At 42.3% G+C, this 25,609-nt stretch overlaps 1 protein-coding gene across 1 annotated transcript in view; it reads left to right on the top strand.

Annotated features, from left to right (window-relative positions):
- Aatf (apoptosis antagonizing transcription factor) overlaps nt 1–25,609 on the top strand; it is a 93,148-nt gene that overhangs the window by 50,788 nt on the left and 16,751 nt on the right. The window contains exons 10-12 of the mRNA NM_053720.1: nt 11,919–11,986; nt 14,339–14,419; nt 16,921–16,992. Coding sequence (NP_446172.1) covers nt 11,919–11,986; nt 14,339–14,419; nt 16,921–16,992 — 221 coding nt within the window. The remainder of the gene's footprint in view (nt 1–11,918; nt 11,987–14,338; nt 14,420–16,920; nt 16,993–25,609) is intronic.

The raw sequence follows: 25,609 nt of genomic DNA, 5'->3' as shown, positions 1-25,609 counted from the left end.
GAGAATGGTGTCAGCACCAGCATTTGGTCACTAGCTTGAGTCATTATCATGGAAGCTGCTGCAGAACAGAAGGATAAAAGGTACTTTTTCCTGACTTCAGTTTTATTTCATTGAGAAAGAGTCTTATGTAGCCCAGGCTGGCTTTGAACCCTTGATCTAGTTCTGTACAAGGATCCTTCCATATACAAGGTTTATAGGCCTGAACACTACACCCAGCAAGGGCACATTTTAAAATGTTAGGTCCAGAAGTTTCATCAAACCACAGCATCAAGGGAAGGTAACATGACTAGGCCTTTGACAGAGTTTCACTATGTTGCCTTGGCTGGCCTGGAATTCTCTATGTAGATCAAACTGGCCTTGAACTCACAGAGATCCTCCTGTTTCAGCCTCCCAAGCCTTGGAATTAAAGGAGTATGTCAACATACCTAGCACCTCCATTTTCTCTGCTTTGCTATTTTTAAAAGTATACCAGAGCCTGACTTAAATACCTTGGAGGCTCCACTCATTGAAGGTAAAACTGTAGAACAAAGCTTTAAGCAGTACAGTTTATTGGGCCTGTTAGGAAAGAAGTAGGGTTGTGTTAAAACTGTTGAAGAGGCCTTTTAAAGCATCAATGGTATCATGAAGGTTTACTTGGCAAGTATGTGGTCATAATTGCCTTTTTTTGTAATAATAAGTACAATATATACTGGCTGAGTATAAACATAGGATACAGCAGTAATGTTGTAGCTGCAAGTGAAGAACTTGGTACTTCTCGAGGAATAAAAACACTTTCTTCACTCAGATAGGCATATTGACTTGGTACTAAGTTCTGTTTAGTGTATTCTTTCTTCAAAAGTAACTTGCAGGGAAATGCTCTAACAAAAAAGAAGATAAGTTACTAAAAGCCTCCGAAATATGTATGATTGTGGATCTAAAATTGAACCTACTTGACCTCAAGGAGTGACTAGGGGAGATGAGCCCTCACACAGGCCAGAACATGGAAATGAAAGTGCCCTTGATTCTGCTTGATTTTCTTCGTAGTACATTTACCTTTTGATTGGACAAATTTGAAAATTCACTTGAGGACACTCTGACAGTTCACATGTATGACTTTTATGCAATTATGACCATTCCATTAACATTTATTGTGCCAGGTGATGGATTTATAGAGGCTAATCTGCTGAAATTCCCTTCCCAAGGAATTAATCTTCCTAACAAGAAGGAGGTTCTAATCTTGTGTAGTTGCACAGCTAGCTTTTCTTTAAAAATATGGCATGTGCCAGGCAAGGTGGTCATACCTTCAATCCCTGCACATGAAGGGTAGAGAGAGGCAGGTGGGTCTCTAGAAGTTAGAGGACTGCGTAGGACGCACAGTAAGACCCCGTCTCAAAACAGCGTGACTGGAGGAGCAGACACACCTTCAATCCCACTACTCAGGAGGCAGAGTCAGTCAAATCTCTGAGTTCAAGGCTGGCCTGGTCAATGTGACAAAGTTCTAGAGCTACATAGTGAGAATCTGTCTTTAATTCTTTATTTCCAAGAATTCGGTCATTGTTGACACAACAGAAGCCAGATTATAAGAAGAGCCTTCAGATGGAAGAGGACCCGGGTCGTTAGCTATCGTCTTACCTTTTGGAGAAGAAAGCCCTTCAAGTTTTGTAGTGACAGCCTGTAGTGGGAAGGTTGTAAGTTTGAGGCCAATGTGGGCTGCACAGCAAACACGTCTTTAACAACAACCACAACAACAACAACAAAACAAACCAAAAACAATGCCATTTATTTTCTCATTCATTCATTCATTCAGTCAGTCAGTCATCAGCAAGCATTCGCGTTTACTATTGTGTGTTTTTGAGAAATTGTTCTTTTTGCTCTTCTAGTCTGTAGTTCAGTGCAGCAGTCATATCTAACTGAACTCAAGGGTTTTGTTACTGTTTAGGGGCAGCCTCACGATGTTGCCTAGGCTACCCTAGAACTTACTATGTTACCTGGACTGTTCTTGAATTCATGATCTTTCTGCCTGAACCTCCCAGTGCTAGGATTATAGACACATGCCACCATGCTCAACAAATTTGTTTTGATTATTAAAATAGAATAAAAATTGAAAATCCACTTAGTCACATCAGCTACATTTCAAGGGTTTAGTAGAGCCTGTGTCAGGCTCTACAAATATGGACCATTTCTACACTGTGTTTCTCAGGGCTCTATTAAAGGCTGGAGGAAGACAAAGCCCCTGTTATTTTGAGTGCTCACTGTAGGTTAGACAGGACGAGGCAGGGAAACACTGACAAGCACAGCAAGGAGGGGAAGGGCGTTGTGTCTTCCCGGCAATAAGATGATACCTGAGCAGACACCGAGAAAGTCACCAACTGCCATACAAGTGTCTACATGGTGAGTGTTGCAGGAGTGGGTGGCAAGAGCAGAGGCTCTGAGGTACGAAGGAGCTACCACAACCTAGGAGCATCAAGGGACATAGTAGACAGGATACACTGGAACTAGTTCTTCAGGCACCATCACGTCAGGCCACCTTAGACTTTACACGGCAAAAGAGGAATGTGAGACAGGTCTCGTGATTGATACAGGGTTACTCTGGTGGTCGTGCTGAAAACAGATATAAGAACTTAAGTGACAAGGGAGCAGATGTAGAGACTGCGGGACACTTGAGATGGTACATGCAGGAGATGGTGGGGCCTTGACTAGGGTGACTGTGGAGGGAAAGTGTTTGGGTTGTGGAGATAAGTTAAAGAACTGAGGATTTGCTCATGGACTGATTTCATGTGGAATATGAAAAGACTGATGAAAGACGACTGAGATTTCCGCCTTTACAATTGAAAGGATGATGTGCTATTTGTTGAGATGGGAAAAAATAGTTGTACTAGTTTGGAGAAGAAACCAGAACTTATTTTGGTTATATGAAGTCCACTCCTTCCTGTCTCTTCTTCCTGTGCTCACATTTATTTAGTTGTTTTGTTTGGCTGTTTGGTTGTTTGTTTGGTTTGGTTTTGTGTGTATGTTAAGGGATTTTAGTTATTTTTAATTATTCGTGTGCATTTGCATGCAGGTCTGTACATACAAGTGCAGTTGCCCATGGAGGCCAGAAGAGGTTATAGATCCCTGGAGCTAGAGTTCCAGGCAGCTGTAAGTCACACAGCATGGAAACTGTAGTCCTCTGCAAGAATAGTAGGCTCTCCTAACCACCAAGCAGTCTTTCTAGCTCCTTGTTCTGCCTTTTGAGACAAGCTTTTGCTGTGGAGCTCTGGCTAGTCTCCAGCTCACTCTGCAGCTCCAGCTTGCACTAACTGATAAAGAATGCCCACCTCACTTGGGTGGGGCCCTCCCTGGGCAGGTGGTCCTGGGCTGTATTAAAAAGCTAGCTAAGCAGGAGCTAGAGGGAGCCAGCAAGCAGTGTTCCTCCGTGGCTCCTGCATCCGGCTCCTGCCTGAGTTCCTGCCCTGACTGAGCTGTCAGCTGGCAGTGTAAGACCCACAAACCCTTTCTTCTCTAACTTGATTTTGATCACAGTGTTAATCACAACAGCAGAACGAAACTAGAATACCACATAAAGGCGGAAGCAGGGAATTGCCTCCACTAGTGTGCCATGGCACGTGTGTGCACGAGTGGACATGTGTACACATTTAGGGCCAGTAAGATGTCTCAGCAAGCGAAGGGGCTTGTCGCCAGGTCTGAAAACCTGGATTCAGTCCCTGGAACCACATGGTAGGAGGAGAGAACCAGTTCCCATGTTGTTCTCTGACCTGCAGGCCTCTCCCCTCCCACACACACATGCAGACCCACCCACAATAGATTAAATGTAATTTCTTTTCAAGTTAAAAGAGCCAATGCTGATGCAGGTTACGTTACAGAAGAGTCATTAGTCGTTAGGAGGGAGAAGTCCAGTGTCATCTTAACACCATTAGCAGATAGAGCATTTCAAAGGAAGAAAACAGACCAGCATTTCTTATGCATAGTTATATAAAGCCAGCAAACTTTGGTATGATTGTGTGGTTCAGCAATAAAGAGCCTGCCTACCATGTGCACCTGGATTTGACTCTTTATACTGTAAAATCAAAAGTCCAAAAACTCAATCCATAAACATGTTGGAAAGATTTTATTCTATGACCATGTGGTATTTAGCCTATCTATTCAAGCCTCATTTAATAAAAAATTAAGTAAATTAATATGATATATTCTGCCAATAGAGAATATTAAAAACAATAAACATTATTTAACATCTTTTCTTGATTTAAAAAAATTCAGAATACATGTAAGTTCTCATTTAAGTATTCTGTCTTATCTCTAAGGGACTAGGAAAACTAACGTGAGTCTCAGAAGACCCTAGAGATAGGGCTCAGGGAATAGGGGTAAATAAGCCCAGGGCACAGGGGCTCGAGTTTCTCTCATGGCCATGTGAAGTTGATTGAGTTCAGACACTAGGATTTAATATGGTTAGTGTCTTCCAAAGGAAAGAGACATAGGATCTTCTTCTCTGTAATCCTGGAATGAACATGCTCACAATGGTTGCATGTTTGTTTATGTGGTAAGCTTGCTATGATGCGGGATCTTATCAGAGTGGTTCTGAATCTCTAGTCCTTTATCCCATTCCCTCATTCACCAGTGGTAGGATTGTAAATTGGTTCAGCCACCCTGGAAATCAGTGTGGAGAATCCTCAAAAAATTAAAAATAAACCTACCATGTGACCCCTAAATACCAGACTCCTTGGCATTCTGCTCCACAGATAATCAGCTGTGCAGCCATGGTCATTGCTGCTCTCCTCACAGTAGCCAGGGCACAGACACAATATAAATGTCCTTTCACTGATGAATGGAAAAGGGAGACGTGCTGCATGTACACTGTGGAATACTATTCAGCTCTAAAGAGAAATGAAATCATGAAGATTTGAGGTCAATGGATGAGGAAAGATCAGATGCAGTCAGGCCACACAGACCCAGGAATGCACACATATTTGATGTTGGGGTGCTGTCCAGACTGCCGAGGCATTTATGGCATATTCACTTTGTTTTCTTTCCTTGCTAAAATTTTTAAATCACTGAACTCCAAGATTCCTATCCCTAGTAAGAGGTTGTGGATCTGTATAACAAAGACACAGCCTGTAGGAGAGTAGAGGAGATACTCCAGGAGCAATCATCCTGAGGAGCCATGGGATCATTATCTACCTGATAAAGAGGGTAAGCACTGGAGGAGAGGGGCTGAAAAGGTGGCAGAGTCAATAGAGTATTGATCCTAGTGGGGCTGAAGAATTATTGGCATCTGAATACGGAGTGTGAGAAGAGTTTGTTTCTGCCAGGCTCTTAGTCCTTATGAAACATAATTACAGAATACAGATTAGTTCTCACCTTCCAGTTTCTTACCTATAAGTCCTCCAGCTTGGTGGGACTTCTTTATTTGTTCAACACAAATGATAGATTATATGATACTATTAAAAGAAATATTTCCAAAGTGCCCAGAAATAGTCAGCACTCGAGCTCTGGCCCATAGGGACCCCCTCCTCACATTTAGGACAGAAAGAAAAAAAAATACATACCAGACCATATGTCTAGGGACCAAAAGGCCAGTGGGGACTTGTAAAATCTAACCAGCAGCACCCTTGTCTTCTTGTTACTCTTAGTGAAGATTCGAAAGAGTGGCTTAATGCTATACTTAGTTCTTATTAAATTGTTTTTATGGGGTTGGGGTTTTAGCTCAGTGGTAGAGCGCTTGCCTAGCAAGCGCAAGGCCCTGGGTTCGGTCCCCAGCTCCGAAAAATAGAAAAGAAAAAAATTGTTTTTATTTGTCATAAGAAGAAAGGAAAAAGCAAATTGGCAACAAGTTCCCTAGCATTCAGATCTCTGCGCTCATACATCAGGGCCTGATGCTGATAGTGATTTTCTTACACTTCTAGTAAATAATTAGACATTGAGATACTGTATATTATGTCTAAAGAAATGTATGGGTTCTGATGAGAAAATTTACTCTTTTGACTAATAAGTTGTATGCTAACTGACCAAGCTTAGTGAAATATTATGGCTTTTGAAAACATTGCCACTTCCTTAGGTATTTAAGCTTATCATCCTTCCAAATCACAGTCCAGGCACAACACAGCTGAGTGAAAGCTAGAAAAGTAACTGAGTTTCTAAAGACCCAGACCAGGAGGAGCTTAGGTGGGCTTACCCACCACTTCTAGTTGTACATTCTCTGCCATAGCAACCAAAGGCGAATTGTTTGTAAGTTCAGAAGTAAGATGTTTCTTGGAATTTATCTATCTACTCATTCTAGTTTCTTTCCATACTACTCTTCATTAATTTTCTCATAATACTATACTTTTCCCCTATAAAAGCTGAATACTATTTGTACTTGTTTCTAAGATGGCTGCTTACTTTGATTCAAAGAATATATTAAGTAATAATTGTGTGGGTGGCATCATTCCTGCAGGGGTATTATGTAAGAATTTGAGTAACTTATTACCTGCCCTCAAGAAGCTGATGGCGAGGTAAAGATGAGATGAGCTACGGAAATGCTTACTGAAGAGTAGAGGTTTACTGATGGTTTGGGGAGATTGAAGAAGGCTCTAGGAACAAACTGGCATTTGTTTAGTAGGATAGTGGCAAAAGGACTGTCAAGCGGTAGAATTAGTTGAGGAACAAGTGGACCCTGTGGAAAGAAGTGAGAGAAACAAGTCCTGTGGGAAGGGGGTCATCTTATGTTGAAGTTAAACTGTGGGTGCATGCAGCAATTCCTTCCCAATAATTTGAAATTATGATATATGCAAATCTGTTTCTATAAGCCTCAAGCAAGTAAAAATCACGTGACAGGATTTGAGAGGCTCTAAGGGAAGATGTGGTGGCTGAGGAGTTTACAGAGCTCACAGTATCTCTGGAACAACTGTAAAAAAGGAGGGTCTTAAGGGAAGATGCTTTTAAAAAGTGGTCTCATGATATTGGAAGGAAAGATGACAGAACAGAGACACGTGGTGGAGGTGGGTATGGGATCATGACCACTGTGGACACTCAAACACTGTTGTAGTTGAGTACGGCTGGTCCTGCCATTGCTGCAGCTCTTGGCTGTAGTGGGGAGGAGAACTTGTGGCCATGGTGCTTCCCATGGGCTACAAGTGCCATGATCATAATGGTGAGCCAGCAGGACAGCCAGCACTGAGGGCAGAGAGGTGTGCAATAACCTGGAGTTCTTGGGAATCCTGCTCCTGGGTTCCCTGCCCACTCCAAGATCACCCTGACTCTGGGCAACATCAGGAAATCCCAGGTGAGTTTGAGTGAAAGTCTAGTATTTATGGTGCTTCAGAAACCAGAAACTTGAACCAGACCAATAACTTGTTGCCATGAGTATTTGCTTGAAAAGCTGTGTGTGTGTGTGTGTGTGTGTGTGTGTGTGTGTGTGTGTGTGTGTGTGTGTGTGTGTGTGTAGTTTGCAGTGCTACTTCAATGAATAAATACAGGGTGGAGAGGTAAAAAAGATGGTGGATTAGAGCAGTGGAGAGGCAGGAGCAGTGGCAGCAGATGTGGGAGCACGTGGAGGTTGCCATGGAAGTGGGAGTATGTCATTGCAGAATAGGGCCACAGGGCAGCCTGGAGCTCCCACAGGCACTGCCCCCTAACCTGCTGCTAGCTATGAGTACCAAAGGAGATGGATAACGGTTCATTTTCTGGATTGAGCCTCCATGTAAGACTTCCATGGTTCGCTTTGCAGCTGAAGGCCATGTTGGTGTCTGTTTTCTTGCTGCTGGCTGTTGGGCAGTGAAGCTTCTTTTGCAGTGGTTGTCAATGATTGCAGACTTGTAGTTGAGAATGAGAGACATTGGAAGATTCTGTGACAGCCTCCCCCAACCCCAAAGTAACAGTCTAGACAGGAAGCCGTTGAAGAGTCCTTAAAAATTTTGACAGGGATGCTGAAGTATAGCTCTTCACTGTTGATGGCTTCTGGTGGTGGTGGTGGTGGTGGTGGTGGTGGTGGTGGTGGTGGTGGTGGTGGTGGTGGTGGTGGGCGGCGGCGGCGGCGGCGGCGGCGGTGGCGGCGGCGGCGGTGGTGGTGGTAGAGATTGTGGTGGTGGCGGCGGCGGCGGCGGCGGCGGCGGCGGCGGCGGCGGCGGCGGCGGCGGCGGCGGCGGTGGTGGTGGTGAAGGTGGTGGTGAAGGAGGTGGTGGTGATGGTTGCTGAAGTCAGTTATCTATAAGGAGCTGACCACTGGGAGTTTGGCCATGCTCTACTGAGTATATGGGCAGCACAAATTGGACGTGGTGGGGGGCTTTTTGTTTGTATGTTTGGTTGGGTTTTTTTGTTTTTGTTTCTTTAGAAGAGGGCACAAGAGTGGTAGGGTAGATCTGGGAGGAATGGGAAGTGAGTGTTATGGGGGGGTACATTTTATGAAATTCCCAAATAATAAGGATATTCTGTTGGAAAAAAAAATGAGAAAATCGCACAAATCTTCTTTTAGGGTTAATTTGGCTTATTCTATCTGTCTGTCTGTCTGTCAATCCATCTGTCCGTCCGTCCATCCATCATCTGTCGTTGAGGCGGGGTCTCACTTTGTAGCTTTAGTTGTCCTGCAGCCCTGCTCTGTAGACCAGGCTGACCCCAAACTCATAGATCCACCTGCCTCTATCTCCTGAGTACTGGAATTAAAGGTGTACACTGTTACCACACTAGCTTTATGGTTAATTTGAAAGACTAGGGAACTAAAAACAGACCATGGGTGATAAAGTAGGAGACAGAACAGGGAAAAATTCCTTTGGGAGTGAACAGAAGGGTAAAAGAACCTTTTTTTTTTTTTTTTTGAGACAGAGTCTGTATAACCCAGGTTGTGTACAGGAGGATAGCCTAAACTCTTTATTCTCATGTTTGCACCTAAATGTTGGGGTTACAGGCTCTGCTTTTATACCGTGTGTGGGAGAGTCTGAACACACACACAGGAGCTGGGCCATCTCTGTTTACCAAGGAGGAGTTAGAAACTCTGCCTTCAGGTAGGCCAGCTGCGTTATGGACAGTGTTGTCCCAGCACTTTCCCTCTCAGGTTCTGTGTCTTTGAACTGTAAAAGCCTGAGAAGCAGGATTCAGTAACTCTAGATCACAAATTTAGAAAGCCAGGGATTATGTGACCAAAAACCAAGTTCTTTTAAACTGGCTTGGCCTTTTGACCAAGTGCTAAGACAGTTAACTGGAGAAAAGAATAGACTTTTCAACAAATGAAACAATAGGGTATCATGTGTAAGAATAAAGCTGGACGTCTACTTTCCACCTTATACCATGTACAAAGGTAACTGAAGTGCACCACATGAATTGGAAAACTCTAAGATTAACTTATAGGAGTAAATCTCCATGACCTTGGGCTACACAGTGTTTTCCTATATACAACATTAAAAGCACAAACAGAGAGAAAAATGATATTAAAATTAACTACTTACCTGCTACAAATGATACCATCACGAGAGTGGAAGGGCACTCCCTTGTAAGGGGCCAGTGCACAAAGTACACAAACAGCTACATCTTGATAGCAACACAACCCAACTTTATTATTTTATTTTATATTATTTTAAAATATGTGTGTGTGTGCGTGTGTGCGCGCGTGCGCTCTACCTGCAGTTATGTCTGTGCACTATCTGTGTACAATGCCCTTGAAGGCCAAAAAAGGGCATTGGATCCCTCTGAGACTAGAATTACACACAGTTATGAGCCACCAGTTCATGCTGGAGACAAGACCTGGGACCTCTTCAAGAGCATCCAGTGCTCTCCATCACAGAACCACCTCTACAGGACTCCCGGGTCAACTTTAAAATGGGTGAAGGATCTGAATAGACCTTTCTCCATGAAGAACATGGATGCCCAGTAAATACAGGAAGAGGCCCTGCCTGGCTTGTTATCAGGGACATGCAGATTCAGACCACCGTAAGATATGGCTTCTTAAGGTGTGTTGCATTACTTTACTAAATAATATCCGTGGATAATATGCTGACGTATTTCTTAGGAAATCTTGGATCCCAGTAAGTTAGACAGGCAGCAGGTTGGTAGCATCTTCTTTACTGTGAGTGACTAGGAGAAGGATGCAGATCTGGGTGTGTAAAATACACAGGATGCTTGAAAGCAGACACAGCATCATCACCTTGGTATTTGAGGGGTGGTGGCTGCAGTGTCATAGGTCCTCTGCAGTTGTGCGGCTCTGATTTCCAGTCTCTGTCAGGGCTTGTGGCAGGCGCACTCTTCCAGATGAAGCCATGCCTGTTGTGCTGCAGGAACCTTCCATGAGCACTTGCTCCCCAGTGGCTATAATGGTTCAGGCTCAAGGGATCAGGGGTGATTAAGAAAACCAGGAATGGTGACTATAATCTCTCGTATGGCTGGAACAAGGTAGAGCAGTAAAACCCAGTCATTTCATTCTTTTCTCTCCCTCACCCTTTCTCTCACGCTGGTTCTCACAGAACACTGACTGGGAAGCAGAGCCCATTTGAGCTCAGCCCTCGAGCAGCTGTTTGCTCAGCAGCTGTGTGACACAGGTTTACCGTGTCGTGTGTCTGTGGAGCACTGGATTTGGATCTTGTATTTAGCTGCCAGAAGTGACTGTGATGAAGTAGGAGAGATAAACTGATAGATTGGCTGCCAGAAAGACGTTAGGAATCAATCAGATAAACGGGGTAGAGAAATTGCTTGCTGTTTTCTAGTGATAATAAACCAGTGGCCTCTGGTCCCTGCATTTTTAACCGTAATTGCTGTGGTAATAATGCCCAAAATAAGCAAATGAGAAAACTTCACAGTAGGGTTTTTAATTGCGATTGAGATATCCTTTCCTGTGTGCAGTAAAGCTGCGTCTTATGGAAGTGGATGTTTTTGTAAATTTTACTTCTTCAGTGCCTACTTACACACACAAATGAAAATTAGAAAGTAAACTACTTTCATACTTTTATTTTTCTCCATCCCCCCACAGGCTTCAGCTATTTAATTTAGTGAAATAACTATGTATCCGCTATGCTTTACCTACAAAATAATTGCTTGTTTTTGTGAAGAAACAATTTTTAAAGCCAAACGTGTATTATTGATGGATGGTTAGCAGGGACTAGTTTATTCTAGATTTCTCTCAGCTGTCTGGAAACTTAATTTCTGTTGTCATTTCTCTGCATGAAGAACTTATATAGGAGAGGTTACACCTAATTTTATTATTGCAAGTTAAAGTTCTCTTCTCCTTTCCTGTTTAAATTTCATGAAACCTTTATACTGAGGACTCTAAAGTCCTATGCAAATTCCTAAGTGTATAAAAGGTATAGATTGAGGTTTTTACTGGATGCAGTGGAGTGCCAGGATTAAGAGGAGAATGGGAGAATAATGTTAGAGTGAGCCCCATGGAATTAACCCTAGAAGATGGAGACCCACTCCATTAGACAAGAAGAGCACAAATGACCTCCTTTTGGTTCCTCAGAATGTTGTTGGCTGTGCTCACGTGTTTGTGTCGTGTCTAGTGAAGTCAGTTGTTAGCACCAGCACAGCAGAGCACAGCTGTAGAAGAAGGTAAGAGATGAAGTCTGCACTCTTCATTGTTGGCAGTCAGGGCTTTCACTCAGGGAAGACCTTCTGATCGCTGGGGTTATAGTTCTGAAGTTAACTTTGCACCATTATCTCATTGGTTGGAAGCTGATACATTTCCCCTTTTGCTCACAGCCCTTCCTACCTGACCTTTTAAAGATTATCCATTGTTGATCAGACAAGGAAAAGTGGTCATAAAACAGTGAAGAGAGTGTTACACACTCTGATGCATTTGAAAGAAACTCTAGCACCATAAGTCATCCAAATTGAAAACTATATAAATCTAAAAGAACTAATGGATATTCTTACTGATTGTAATTTTCAAGTGATCACTATGCCATTCAGAATTCTTTCTATACCCTTTTAAGCCAGTTGCCACTGGAAATGATAATAACTCAGTTGCTTTCCTTTTTCCTTAGCTCCTTCGAGAACTCATAGAGCGGAAGACCAGCTCTTTGGATCCAAATGATCAGGTGGCCATGGGAAGGTAACTTAGATATGGTTTTCTGTTCATTCAAACTGCTTGTGTAGTTTCTCCCATTGAATCCTTTAATTTTGCATCCAAGGCAATGGCTGGTCCCATAATTATCAGTCTTCTGATCTTTACCCTTTGTTTGGGTTGTGTTTATATCCATAGCAACCTGCTAGCCAGTGTATAAAGGCTTCTGCCTAAACCTGTGCTCTCAGCTATCAGAGCAGGTTCCTTGTTGTGCTGTGTACAACAGGTTCCTGGCTCAGATGAATCTGCTTTCTTAATCTGCCCTAGTGTAGACCTCCACCCCCCCAGAGAAGCTCCAGCTCAACTGGAAATAGAGGATTACCCAGAGGTCAGTGTAGAATGCAAAATAGTGAAGGAAGGCTCTTGTTTGTGTGCTTCTCCTGTGCTTTCAAAATAAGAAGGGCATTTAGAGTGCTACCTAATGAGAGGTGTGCATTTAAATAACCACAAGCCATAATTTGAAAAAGCATAAGAAACAAACAAAAGCTGTAGACATCAGAATGAGATTCTGGGCAGAGCAGCATTTTGAGTAGGCAATGAAAAATTAGCTTTGATGAAGTAATTTTGAGTTGAATTTTAGGGTAGAGCACTGTTGATATTTCCCATGCCTTTGGAATGTTGTAGGGATGTTCACTGTATAGTTAATGTGATAGAGCAAATTGTATTTAAGTGATGATTATATTATACATTTATCTGTCTTTACAATAAAATAGATTATAGTAATTAAGATTATATTAAGATTACAGTAATTGGATTTCCCTAGACTCCCCCCGCCCCATGCTGGGTTTTCCTTGTGCAAGTCAGGTAAGATGACGAGCTGCTACTGCAGTTCCCTTTCCATTTGTTCACAGGAACAGTTTGAGGGGATTCTTCTAGTTTGTTTTCAACTCTTACAAGAAAAATTAAGTTTCTGAAGGACTCTTAAGATGACCACAAACATATGAATCCTATATGGACCCTGACCCACTAAGCCATTATGAAAAAAAGATAATCTAAGGTGTTTGGAGACTGATAAATAATTGAGAATAAATATTATTTATTGTGTCAGTTTTCTTGCCTTTTTTTAAAGGTGTGATAATGGTATTAAAATCACATTGAGGCCAGGTGGTGGCACACACCTTTAATCCCATTACCTGGGAGGAAGAGGCAGATGGATCTTTGTGAGTTCAAGGCCAGCCTAGCTACACAGGGAATTCTAGGATAGCCAAGGTTACATAGTGAGAACTGTCTAAAAAAATAAAGAGATAATATTGACGGAGGGGAAGGAGAGTCTTTATCTTTTATTAACACATATGGAAATATTACAGATAGGATGTATATATTACTATGTAGAGAATACAAATTAAACAACTGTAAGCCTAGTGGATAATTATTAAGTTAGAGGGGAGGGGCAGGTGAGATGGCTTAGTGGTTACTGGCACTTGAAGCTTTGGCTCCCAGCATTCACACAGTGGCTCACATCTATCTGTAACTGCAGTTCCAGGGGATCTGATGCCCTCTCTAACCTCCATAGGCAAGGGTCACACAGTTAGTTTACATAAATGCATGCAAGCGAAAAACTAATACACATTAAATAAAATAAATCTTTAGAAGCAGTTAGAAAGGAGAACCGGTAAGGGACTGTAGGTAAAGGCACTTGCCACCAAGGCTGATGATCTGAGTTGCTGCACTTGCAGACGCCCTGTGTTTGGTTCCCAGAATTCACATAGTGGAAGGAGGCCCTCATGAGTTGACCTTAATACATGTGCTGTAATATGGTCAGGCATGCACAAGTGAGGGCACACACAGATAAGGAAATAAGTGTAAACTTTTTAATTAAGAGAAGCAAAAGCACCGAGGGTAGAAAACTGAGCCAGGCATAGTGGTGCATGTCTTCAACCTTAGCACTTGAGAGGTAGAGGCGGGTTCAAGGACAGCCAGGGCTACATAGAGAGACTCTGTGTCAAAAGCCAAGAGGGGGTGGTGAGGACATAAATGAGAATCAGTTGATGCTTTCAGACCAACTAGCACTTGCAGTAGCAAGAGACCATGTGTATAAGCTGGAACAGGGAGCCAGCAGCTTACTCTCAGTGGCAGACTGAGTGCTTGTCACTGCAGCTCTGTACGAGGAACAATGTTAAACCAGATTTGCTGTAGAATTTCCCAGCTGCCGTTTGTCTTTTACCATCGCACAAATCCTCTCCGATTGATCAGTCACTTTGGCCCAAGACTATTTGAGGAATTTGATGTAGGTTGATGATTTCTTTCTGCAGGGTTGTTAGAGAGAAAAATTCCAATTTGTCAATATTCATAATTGTTTCTGTGGGTAGTGATGCATAACATGGCTTGTGATTTTCCCAGGCAGTGGCTTGCAATCCAGAAACTACGAAGCAAAATCCGCAAGAAGGTAGATAGAAAAGCCAGCAAAGGAAGAAAACTTCGGTAAGTTTGTGGGAAGCAAATGAACAAGAGGCCATGTTGTTTCTGCTTAGTTTTCTTTGTTCCATTTTTCTCCTGATGAATCTAGTTTTGATTTTGGTCTTTGAGACAGGCTGACCTTGAACTAAAAAAAACCCTTCTGAGGGGGTGACAATATTCTGGTATCTGCTGCCACACCCACTGCTCATAATTCTGTTTTTATAGATGATAAAAGTAACAAAATGATGTGCAAATATTTTTATGACCTTGTTTTCTTACTCTAAAAGGGAAAGTGCAGTTTATTGAATGTTTATTCTATTGTTGTCAGTGGATGTATAAAATACTGTTAGTATTTCCCTCAAAGAAATAATTAGAAAACAAAATCAGAATGATTATTTTAGCTTTAAAAAGACAAAAGTGGAGGACTTTAAAAATATTAATAGTGTATTTAAATGATGAGGAATATAACTTTTGTGGGCAAATAGAAGCATTTTTGATGCTATGAAAACGCTCCGCTAAACTAATAATGAGTCTGGAGAAGCAGCAGATACTGACTGCTCTTGCACAGGACATGAGTTTGATTCCCAGCATCCATATCAGGCAGCTCACAACTCATATCCCCTGGAGCTAGGCACACACAGAGATCTACATGTGTATACATAATTAATAATAAAAGTATTCTACAAAGAAACACACAGACAAAAGACAGAGCAAGAGAATAGCAACTGACATTGCTAGACTTTTAGATTTACATCCTGGGGCCAGAGTAAGGCAGTGTTATCTGATAAAACCTCAGTGTCAAAGGGTCTGCCATAGTTGATAGTTCAGCCAAAAACATCTTTACCTTGTTGTATTAGATATATGACTGTATATAAATTGTGTGTGTGTGTGTGTGTGTGTGTGTGTCCTGCATCATTAAAAAGTTAAATTGCCTCTCTTCTATTGTTTTCCTTTAGACAAATATGGAACACTTTTAAATGTCTTTAGTTGATGCATGCCTGTAACTTTAGCAGTAGCAGGTACAGTCAGGAGTATTGTAATTTGGAAGCTAGCCTGGGGAACTAGCAAAACCCCGTTGAGACAAGGGAGAGAACCAACTTCACACAAGCAGACTTCATAGTTGCTTGGCCTTCTTTGGGGTTTGTTAAAACTTAGCAGGAGGGGTTGGGGATTTAGCTCAGCGGTAGAGCGCTTGCCTAGCAAGCTCAAGGCCCTGGGTTCGATCCCCAGCTCCGAAAAAAAGAAAAAGAAAAAACTTAGCAGGAAATGCTGGCTCAGCTTTGCAGAAGCAAGTGCACAGGAGCTGTTACTTCTCTTACAATTCAGCCTGAACTGTTAGGCTTTTTCCACTTCAAGGTTGAGATGTACAGCTCTGGTGCTTCTCTGGACATTGTTACTGTTGAAATTAAGAGGGTGACTCTAGCCACACTGCCTGAGTTTGGATTCCAGCTCTGATGGGGACTAATGCTTACTTTAGGGGAGACCTTGAACTTTTTTTTAAAAAGATTCATTTATTTATTTTATGTATGTGAGTACACTGTAGCTGTCCTCAGACACCAGAAAAGGGCATCAGATCCCATGACAGATGGTTGTGAGCCACCATGTGGTTGCTGGGGATTGAACTCACAACCTCTGGATGAACAGTCAGTGTTCTTAACCCCCATGTCTCCAGCCCCAGACTTGAACTCTTTTTGCTGGTTTCCTCATTTGTAAATGGGGATGATAATGACTCAGAACCAGTCTGTGGTAAGAGTCAGTGAAGATGGTATGTGGAGCTCTCAGAAGTGCTGGTCCCCACCACGCACTGCCGCAGTGTTGGCTGCCACTGCTGTTACTGTCCTGTCATGTTTCCAAGGCTGGGTCAGTTGGCCACCCTAGTGTTCCTTCCCTTGTCCAGTTCCATTCCCTTTTCTGAACCTGTCGTCCCTTCTTCTCACAGGGATTAAAGGATGTTACTCACAGTATGTGTAAATGGCAGCTTCATTCATTACTGTTAGGCTCAGGTTGCTCTCTGAGGCCGTGTATAAGACTAGATAACTTACTAGGGTCTCTTCAGAAGGAACTGTTGGGAGACACAGGTTCAAATGCTGTGTAGATGTCTGGTACAAAAGTAAGCATTCTCTTATTCTTACCTAATGGAATTTCTCTTGGAAATAAGTATATTCTTCCAAAGAATTGAGAGAGGCCAGCAATACTATAACCCATAAGCTCAGTACTTCGGAAGCTAAAGCCAGAGGATCAAAGCTTGAGGCCAGCTTGGACTACACACCCTTTGTGGTCAAGCGTGGTGTTATTTTAGCCTTCCAGATAGTTGCAACCTAAGTGCCAGCTGTAGGGCCTTGTAGGTCCTTGTTAGTCAGAAAATGCCAGGAAAAGAGAATAGAGTTGCAAGTGCCTGTGACCTTTCTCCACTCCGCTCTGGAACCAGAGTTCATGGTGGTCAGCCATGGGATTTAGCTGGTCAGACGTCTCTCTTGCTGAGTTAATGGTTACTCATACTGCTGTTTGTTTTCTTGTTTGTCTAGGTTCCATGTGCTTAGCAAGCTCCTGAGTTTCATGGCGCCTATTGACCACACTGCAATGAATGATGAGGCCAGGTGAGCACATTACTTGTATGTCTCAAGTGGCCTTGGGAGAGCCTGATAGCGAAGTTACAGCCACTCGTTGGCATCCCAGCAAGGTTCTGTCACACGTGTTTACTGCCATGGTTACCATGAAGTCCAATCCACATTTCCACAAATCTCAACACTGTCTCTGGTGGTTTGTTTTTCTCAGCATTAATCCACCTGCCTAGGTCATGAGCTCTTCTCCATGGCAGAGGCAGTGTGCTGTGTGTGCTGTGTGTGCTGTGTGTGCTGTGTGTGCTGTGGGCATTCGCTCTCTCTGCAGCCCTCAGTGCGGGCAGCTGTCGCTTTGGTTGTGTTTGTCGAAGCTGCTGTTGGGCGTTCATAAAGCTGAAATGATAGAATGTGTAGAGGGGATGTGTGGATGTTCACTGTTTATTTATTTATTTTAGGGCAGGGTCTCACTGTGTAGCCCAGGCTAGCATAGAATTCATAGAGTTCTGCCTTTCTCTGTCTCCCAAGAGCTAGGAATTAAAGAGATGTGCCGGAATGCCAGGCTTTATTTTATCATTGTTTTAGTTTTTAATTTGTTTTGGTTTCTTGAGACTCTTAGCTCAGGGTGAACTGAAACTCCTTGGGTAGTCTGGACTGACTTGAAACTGAGGACAGTCGTCCTGCCTTATTCTCCTAAGTGAAGGGGTTAGAGGTATTTGCCATTACACACAGCTTGTTCTTTAAAGAATAATTTGCTAGGCATGCACATAGCTTTAATCCCAGCATTCTGGAGGTGGAGGCAGGTGGATCTCTGCGTTCCAGGCCATCCAAGATATACAGAGAAGTCATGTCTCACGAAACCACCACCACCACCACCACCACCACCACCACCACCACCACCACCACCACCACCACCATCAATAATTTCTTTTACTGTGTATGGAGATACACATTTTCACTCCCAGCATTTGGAAGGCAGAGGCAAGAGGATCTCTGTGAGTTCAAGGCTACCCTGGACTCCATAGCAAGTTCTAGACCATCTAGGGTTGTGTAGTGAGCTGAAGAAGGTGGAGGAAGAATATTTCTTCTCTATTATTCATTTTTACTCTATTCTAATGAAGAGATCCCCTTCCTTGTATTCATTTGCCATGGAGTGATTTGTTTATAGCAACATGAATTCCTGTTTTCCTATCTTACTCAATGAATCATCTATTTTGATACTAAAATTGTACAGATTGGTGGAAGTCCCTTTAAGCCTGGTTGTATCATTTTGGTATGACCCCAGCATTCCTTATATCCATATTCTTTGCACATGATACTTTGCTGGTTCATTTTTAAATAGGGTCTCACTACGTATCCCTGCTTGGTCTGGAACAGGCTGGTCTCTACCATGTCAGTTGGACCAAAGTTTATCCTCTACTGTCCTTGTGCTTGCTCTGAAGTTGTTTCTTCTTGAAGAGTCCATCCTATTAGTGATGTTTAGATTTGGGTGTAAAATAGTGTTTGTTATTTCTGACTGTTCTTATATCAAGGGACATGTAGCACAGGGAACATGTGGGTACACGTATATACACTCAAAATGTTCCCATTCAGGGTTTGTTGGTCTTGGGTTTGTTTGTGTGTTTGTTTCAGCTTGTTCTTGCTTTTCTTCTAGAATTAAAGTTACATTCTACTATAAATATTTTTTATCCTATGAACATTTTTCTGTCATTAAAGCAAATTTTAAAATTGAAATGACTATAATATTTTATATCATTTAGCTATTCACTGACTAGTAGACACATTATTTTATCACAAATAATGCTGTGGTAATCTTCTTAGTGTATCATTTGCCAAATGAAGTCACTTGTTGACTGTAGGCTGGTGTTGGCTTTGCCAGGTGTCTCTTAAGTCACATGTAGCCTTTTGACTTGCTTCCAGACCTCATCCAATCACTTTGTCTCTTGCTTGAAAATAGTAGATCTATGGGTAAAGGCAACACACTGTTGGGTGTCTTTCCTTTGGTTTGTGTGGACACAAACTGCTTGTTGATATTCCTACATACATATGGATCTGTTTTGTAACCACATTTTTCTCAAGAGCTTTGTTAATGACTGCTAGGTATGGCTGCCTTTTCATTGGCTTTTGGATCTGGTCATTTGAAAGTTCCAAAGTAACTGAGCATTGTGCACACCTATAATCCCAGCATTTGAGAGTAGTGCTGGGAGGATCAAGAATTCAGGAATGCATGGGGACCAGTACAGAGATGGCTTAGTCATTGGGAGATGTGCTTCTCCTGAAGGTCTGAGCTCAGTTCCCAGCAACCATGTCAGATGCCTGCAGTTCCAGCTCAAGGGGGAATCCCACTTTTCCAGCCTCTGCAGGAATTTGCACTCATGCACACAAGGCACACACGTATGCATATCACTTTTAAAGTATTTTAAAATAGAACTTGGGGAGTAGAGGGATGATGGCTCAGTGGCTTAAAGGACTGCAGTTAGATTCTCAGTAGGTACATACTGGCTTATAACTGTCCATTAATTACTCCATTTCCAGAGGATCTGACACCCTCTTGTGTCCTCTATAAGCACAGACAAAACACTTGTCCACATAAAATAAAAATTCTTTAAGAACATTCATGCTGAGGGACTAGAGAGATGGCTCAGTGGTTAAGAGTAGTTGTTCTTGCAAGGAGCCTCAGTTTGGTTCCTACACCAAGGTTGCTCACCAACTGACTAAATCCCACTTTTGGGGAGTCAGTGTCTTTTGGCTTTCATGGACACCTGTGTGTGTTAGTGAGTGCACATGCACACATAAAAATGAAGTAAATTTAAAAAGGAGAGAGAGGGAGAGAGAAGTTGAAGAGGTGGCTCAGCAGTTAGGAGCACACACTGACTACCCTTGCAGAGAACCCAAGTGCAGTGACCAGCACCCACACCAGGTGGCTCACATCCACCTGTAACTCTAACTCCAGCTCCAGCTTCTGGACGCCTCCAGGTGCATGTGTTCATATGTCCACTCACACACATACGCACACAGAGGAGGGGGTGCTTAAAAGGTAAAACAACAAATCCTCAATTGCAAAGTGAGGTGAAGGCCGCCTGAGTTACATGAGACAAAGTTACATGCCTCAAAGTTAAAAAGCAAATTAAGTGCACCTTTGTTGTCCTTCCTGAATAATGTGGGGAAATGTATTAATAAGAAAGTTAGGTGTTATTTATTTATTTTTGAAATAAAGTTTCCTGAGTAGCTTAGGCTAGCCTTGAACTACAGTTATCCTGCCTCTGCCTCTTGACTGCTGGGATTACCTGGATGTGCCACTGTACCAGCTTGAGGGTATACTTTCAGCTCAGGCAGTAAATGAATAGTAATGGAATCTTTTGAATACATTACTGTAGAGCCACTTAGAATCCAGGTTTGCACTTCTTAGTTGAAGAAGCTCTCTTTTCTCCCTTTCTGCATCCCTCCTCCCCTTCCTTCTTCCCTTCTCATCCTCCATTTCTTTCTTCCTTTTCTGCAACACACACTGGCCTCAAACTTGCTATATGATGGAGGATGAATCTGAATTTCTTTTATTTTTTTATTGGGTCGTTTTTATTTATTTACATTTCAAATGTTATCCCCTTTCTGCTTTCCTATCCATAACCCCCCTACCTTATCCCCCTCCCCCTTCTTCTATGAGGGTGTTCCCCCACCCATTCACACACCCTTCCCGCCTCCCAGCCCTGATATTCCCCTGCACTGGGGAGGTCCAGCCTTGGCAGAACCAAGGGCTTCTCCTCCCATTGGTGCCCAACAAGGCCATCCTCTGCTACATATGCACTTGGAGCCATGGGTCTGTCCATGTGTACTCTTTGGATGGTGGTTTAGTCCCTGGGAGCTCTGGTTGGTTGGTATTATTGTTCTTATAGGGTTGCAAACCCCTTCAGCTCCTTCAGTCCATCCATTTGCCTATGAATTTCATGAAGACATTGTTTTTAATAGCTGAGCAGTACTCCATTGTGTAAACGTACTACATTTTCTGTAGCTATTCCTCTGTTGAAGGTCATCTGGGTTCTTTCCAGCCTCTGGCTATTATAAATAAGGCTGCTATGAACATAGTGGAGCATGTGTCCTTATTGTATGTTGGAGCATCTTTTGGGTATATGCTCAGGAGTGGTATAGCTGGGTCCACAGGTAGTGTACTAAGTCCAATTTTCTGAGGAACCTCCAGACTGATTTCCAGAGTGGTTGTACCAGCTTGCAATCCCACCAGCAGTGGAGAAGTGTTCATCTTTCTCCACATCCTCGCATTCATCTGTTGTCACCTGAGCCTTTTATCTTAGCCATTCTGACTGGTGTATATATTGGATATTAGCCCTCTATCGGATGTAGGATTGGTAAGGATCTTTTCCCAATCTGTTGGTTGCTGTTTTATCCTAATAACAGTGTCCTTTGCCTTACAGAAGCTTTGCAATTTTATGAAGTCCCATTTGTCAGTTCTTGATCTTAGAGCATAATCCACTGATATTCTGTTCAGGAAATTTTCTGCAGTGCCCATGTGTTCAAGGCTCTTCCCCACTTTTTCTTCTATTAGTTTGAGTGTATCTGGTTTGATGTGGAGGTCCTTGGTCCATTTGGACTTGAGCTTTGTACAGGGTGATAAGCATGGATCGATCTGCCTTCTTCTACATGCTGACCTCCAGTTGAACCAGCACCATTTGCTGAAAATGCTATCTTTTTTCTACTGGATGGTTTTAGCTCCTTTGTCAAAGATCAAGTGACCATAGGTGTTTGGGTTCATTTCTGGGTCTTCAATTCTATTCCAATGATCTACCTGTGTGTCTCTGTACCAATACCATACAGTTTTTATTATTATTGCTCTGTAATACTGCTTGAGGTCAGGGATAGTGATTCCCCCGGAAGTTCTTTTATTGTTGAGGATAGTTTTAGCTATCCTGGATTTTTTATTATTCCAAATGAATTTGCAAATTGCTCTTTCTAACTCTATGAAGAATTGAGTTGGAATTTTGATGGGAATTGCATTGATTCTGTAGATTGCTTTTGGCAAAATGGCCATTTTTACTATATTAATCCTGCCAATCCATGAGCATGGGAGATCTTTCCATCTTCTGAGATCTTCTTCAATTTCTTTCTACAGAGACTTGAAGTTCTTATCATACAGATCTTTTACTTCCTTGGTTAGAGTCACATCGAGGTATTTTATATTATTTGTGTGTATTGTGAAGGCCGTCATCTCCCTAATTTCTTTCTCAGCCTGTTTATCCTTTGAGTAGAGGAAGGCTACTGATTTGCTTGAGGTAATTTTTTTTTTTTTTTTGAGCTGGGGACCGAACCCAGGGCTTTGCGCTTCCTAGGTAAGCGCTCTACCACTGAGCTAAATCCCCAGCCCAGCTTGAGGTAATTTTATACCCAGCCACTTTGCTGAAGTTGTTTATCAGGTTTAGGAATTCTCTGGTGGAATTTTTGGGGTCACTCAAATATACTATCATATCATCTGCAAATAGTGATAATTTGATTTCTTCCTTTCCAATTTGTATTCCTTTGACCTTCTTTTGTTGTCTGATTGCTTTGGCTAGGTCTTTGAGTACTATATTGAATAGGTAGGGAAAGAGTGGGCAGCCTGGTCCAGTCCCTGATTTTAGTGTGATTGCTTCAAGTTTTTCTCCATTTAGTTTGATGTTGGCTACTGGTTTGCTGTATATTACTTTTACTATGTTTAGGTATGGGCCTTGAATTCCTGATCCTTCCAAGACTTTTAACATGAAGGGGTGTTGAATTTTGTCAAATGCTTTCTCAACATCTAATGAGATGATCGTGTGTTTTTTTTTTTATTTGAGTTTGTTTATATAGTGGATTATATTGATGAATTTCTGTATATTGAACCATCCCTGCATCCCTGGGATGAAGCCTACTTGATCATGATGTTTCATCATTTTGATGTGCTTACAAGCACTTTATTAAGTATTTTTGCATTGATATTAATAAGGGAAATTGGTCTGAAGTTTTCTTTCTTTGTTAGGTCTTTGTGTGGTTTAGGTATAAGCACATTCGTGGCTTCATAGAATGAATTGGGCAGTGTTCCTTCTGTTTCAATTTTGTGGAATAGTTAGGACAGTATTGGTATGAGATCTTCTATGAAAGTCCGATAGAATTCTGCACTAAACCCATCTGATCTTGGGCAATTTTTTGGTTGGAAGATTGTTAGTGACTGCATCTATTTCTTTAAGAGTTATGGGACTGTTTAAATGGTTTATCTGGTCTTGATTTAACTTGGTACCTGGTATCTGTCTAGAAAATTGTCCATTTCATCCAGATTTTTCAGTTTTATTGAGTATAGGCTTTTGTAGTACGATATGATGATGTTTTTGAATTTCCTCAGTTTCTGTGTTATGTCTCCCTTTTCATTTCTGATATTGTTAATTTGGATACTCTCTGTGTGCCCTCTGGTTAGTCTGGCTAAGGGTTTATCTATCTTGTTGATTTTCTCAAAGAACCAGCTCCTGGTTCTGTTGTTCTTTGTGTGGTCCTTTTCGTTCTACTTGGTGGATTTCAGCCCTGAGTTTGATTCTGCCATCTACTCCTCTTGGGTGTATTTGCTTCTTTTTGTTCTAGAAGTTTTTTTAACCGTGCCTTCAGGGTTTCCAGGGTTCAAGCCTCCTTAACCAAGAACCAGGGTTGCCATTCACTGTCCCACAGTAACCAACATCCTTCTCCAGTGGATTAGCTTCAGATAAGGAACTTGACAGTAGTCTTACAGCTCAAGAACTGAGAGTTTGTGTTTTGTTGTTGTTTTGTCATTTTTGAGACAGACTCTGAATGTAGCCCAACCTGACCTGGAAAGGCTGTCCTGGAACTTGCTATGTAGACCAGGCTGGTCTTGAACTCAGATCTGCCTGCTTCTGCTTTTATCAAAGATGTACACCACTATGCCTGAAACTGAGAATGTGTTTTCTCATAGGACATTCTTTTACATTTGTGTCTTCTAAGGTGAGGGTTCATCTGTCTTTCTGCTCAGGCTTGGTCCTCTGAATGGGCCAGATGAACTTTGAATACTATAACTGGGTATCAGCTCTTTCTGCTTGTAGCATCAAAACTTCCAGGGCTGGAAGTAAAGTATTGGTACTTCATCTTAAGTGAGGAGAGAGAGTAGCATGACCTTTTTTGTGAGTTTTGTTTTGTTCTTTCAAGACAGTGTCTTGCTGTTTCCCAGGCTGGCCTTGAACTCACAATCTTCCTACATCAGCCTCCTGAGTGCTGGGTTGCAGGTGTATGTACCTTCTTACTTTGTTTCTCTTCAGTGGGAAAAGTCAAGTGGAAGTAATGCAAGATAGCCAGTCTTCTGTAAACCATAGGCTTTGTATATAGATTCAGCCAACCTTCCATTAGAAAGTTTAGGAAGAGGGTCCTGGGGAGATCGTACAGAGGCATGAGGACCTCAGTTGGAATCCCCAAGAAAAGTCTGGTGCAGTAATGTGCATGTGTAATCCAGTTCACTTACCATGGGATGTAAGGTGGAGGCAGAGAGTCCCTACAAGCTCAATGGGCCCGCTAGCCTGAAGTACACAGCAGTGAGCAAGACAACCCGTCTAATCCAAGGTGGACAGGGCTAGCAACATGGTTCAGTGGGTAAAGCTTCTTGCTCCCAAGACTGGTGATCTGAGTTTGATCCCTGGAGCCCACATAGTAGGAGAGAATTAAGTTCCAAAAGTCATCCTCTGACCCCCATCCCCACCCAAACATACCCACATATACATACAATAAATAAGTATGAAAAATTAAAATAAAGCAAGGTGGAAGGCACTGGCTGACACCGAGGGTTGCCTCTCACCTCCACATGGGTTCTGTGGCATACGTGTGCCTGCACTCACAGACATGAGTTTGTGCTCACACATACACACATGTGTACCCATATAAGTAAATATTTAAGGAAAGAAAAATTGTGCAGGGGTTTGGAGATGTAGTTTAGAGATGTACAGCACTTACCCAGCATGCCTGAGACTGTAGGTATGGTCCCAGAACCCTAAAAAGGGATGGAAGGGAGGACAGTTATGTATGTATTTAACATGCTTTTCTGAGGTATTGGCTCTAAACATTATAATATGTGGTAATTACATAGCTCACACTGAATCAATGGTGAGTAGAGATGCTAACCTAGTGGCTGCCAGAAGTTTATGCAAATGCTGTACTGTTTTATAAACAGGACTGAAGCCTCTGCAGATGTTGGCACTGCTGCACTCCCCATGGATGAGTAGGGAGACAGTGTCATTGAGGTGGTAGATTCTGGTATCTTAGAGGAAGGGCCGGGGGTCCTGGAGCCATTCTGCCATATGTACTGAGGGGCCACTGTGTGTGTGACCTTCATTTGGTAGCATTCGGCTTTGTGTCATTTTTATGCCATGATGGGAGATGTCCATGGTTGTTTGAATGTCACTGACTCCTGCGCTGCCTCCCTCAAGTGAACAGCTCAGGTTTTGCTAACTTACAGATAAGTCATTTTTGCCACATATGTGAGGATACCGGGATTTAAACAATTTTTTTGTTTCATTTCTGATTTTGAGTTAGAGAAGAACTTTATAAGCATGATAAAGGGACAAGAAACCCTAAGGAGAATTATTAATATAATAATATATTCAGAGGAACACATATGTTCCTCTGAGAAAGACATCAGAAACCA

The sequence above is a fragment of the Rattus norvegicus genome, chromosome 10 (genome assembly GCF_021556685.1).
Source record: "Rattus norvegicus strain SHRSP/BbbUtx chromosome 10, alternate assembly SHRSP_T2T, whole genome shotgun sequence".
In the NCBI taxonomy this organism is placed as follows: Eukaryota; Metazoa; Chordata; class Mammalia; order Rodentia; family Muridae; genus Rattus; species Rattus norvegicus.
Note: the sequence above shows the minus strand (reverse complement) of the source record. Positions and strands in the feature narration are given on the sequence as shown.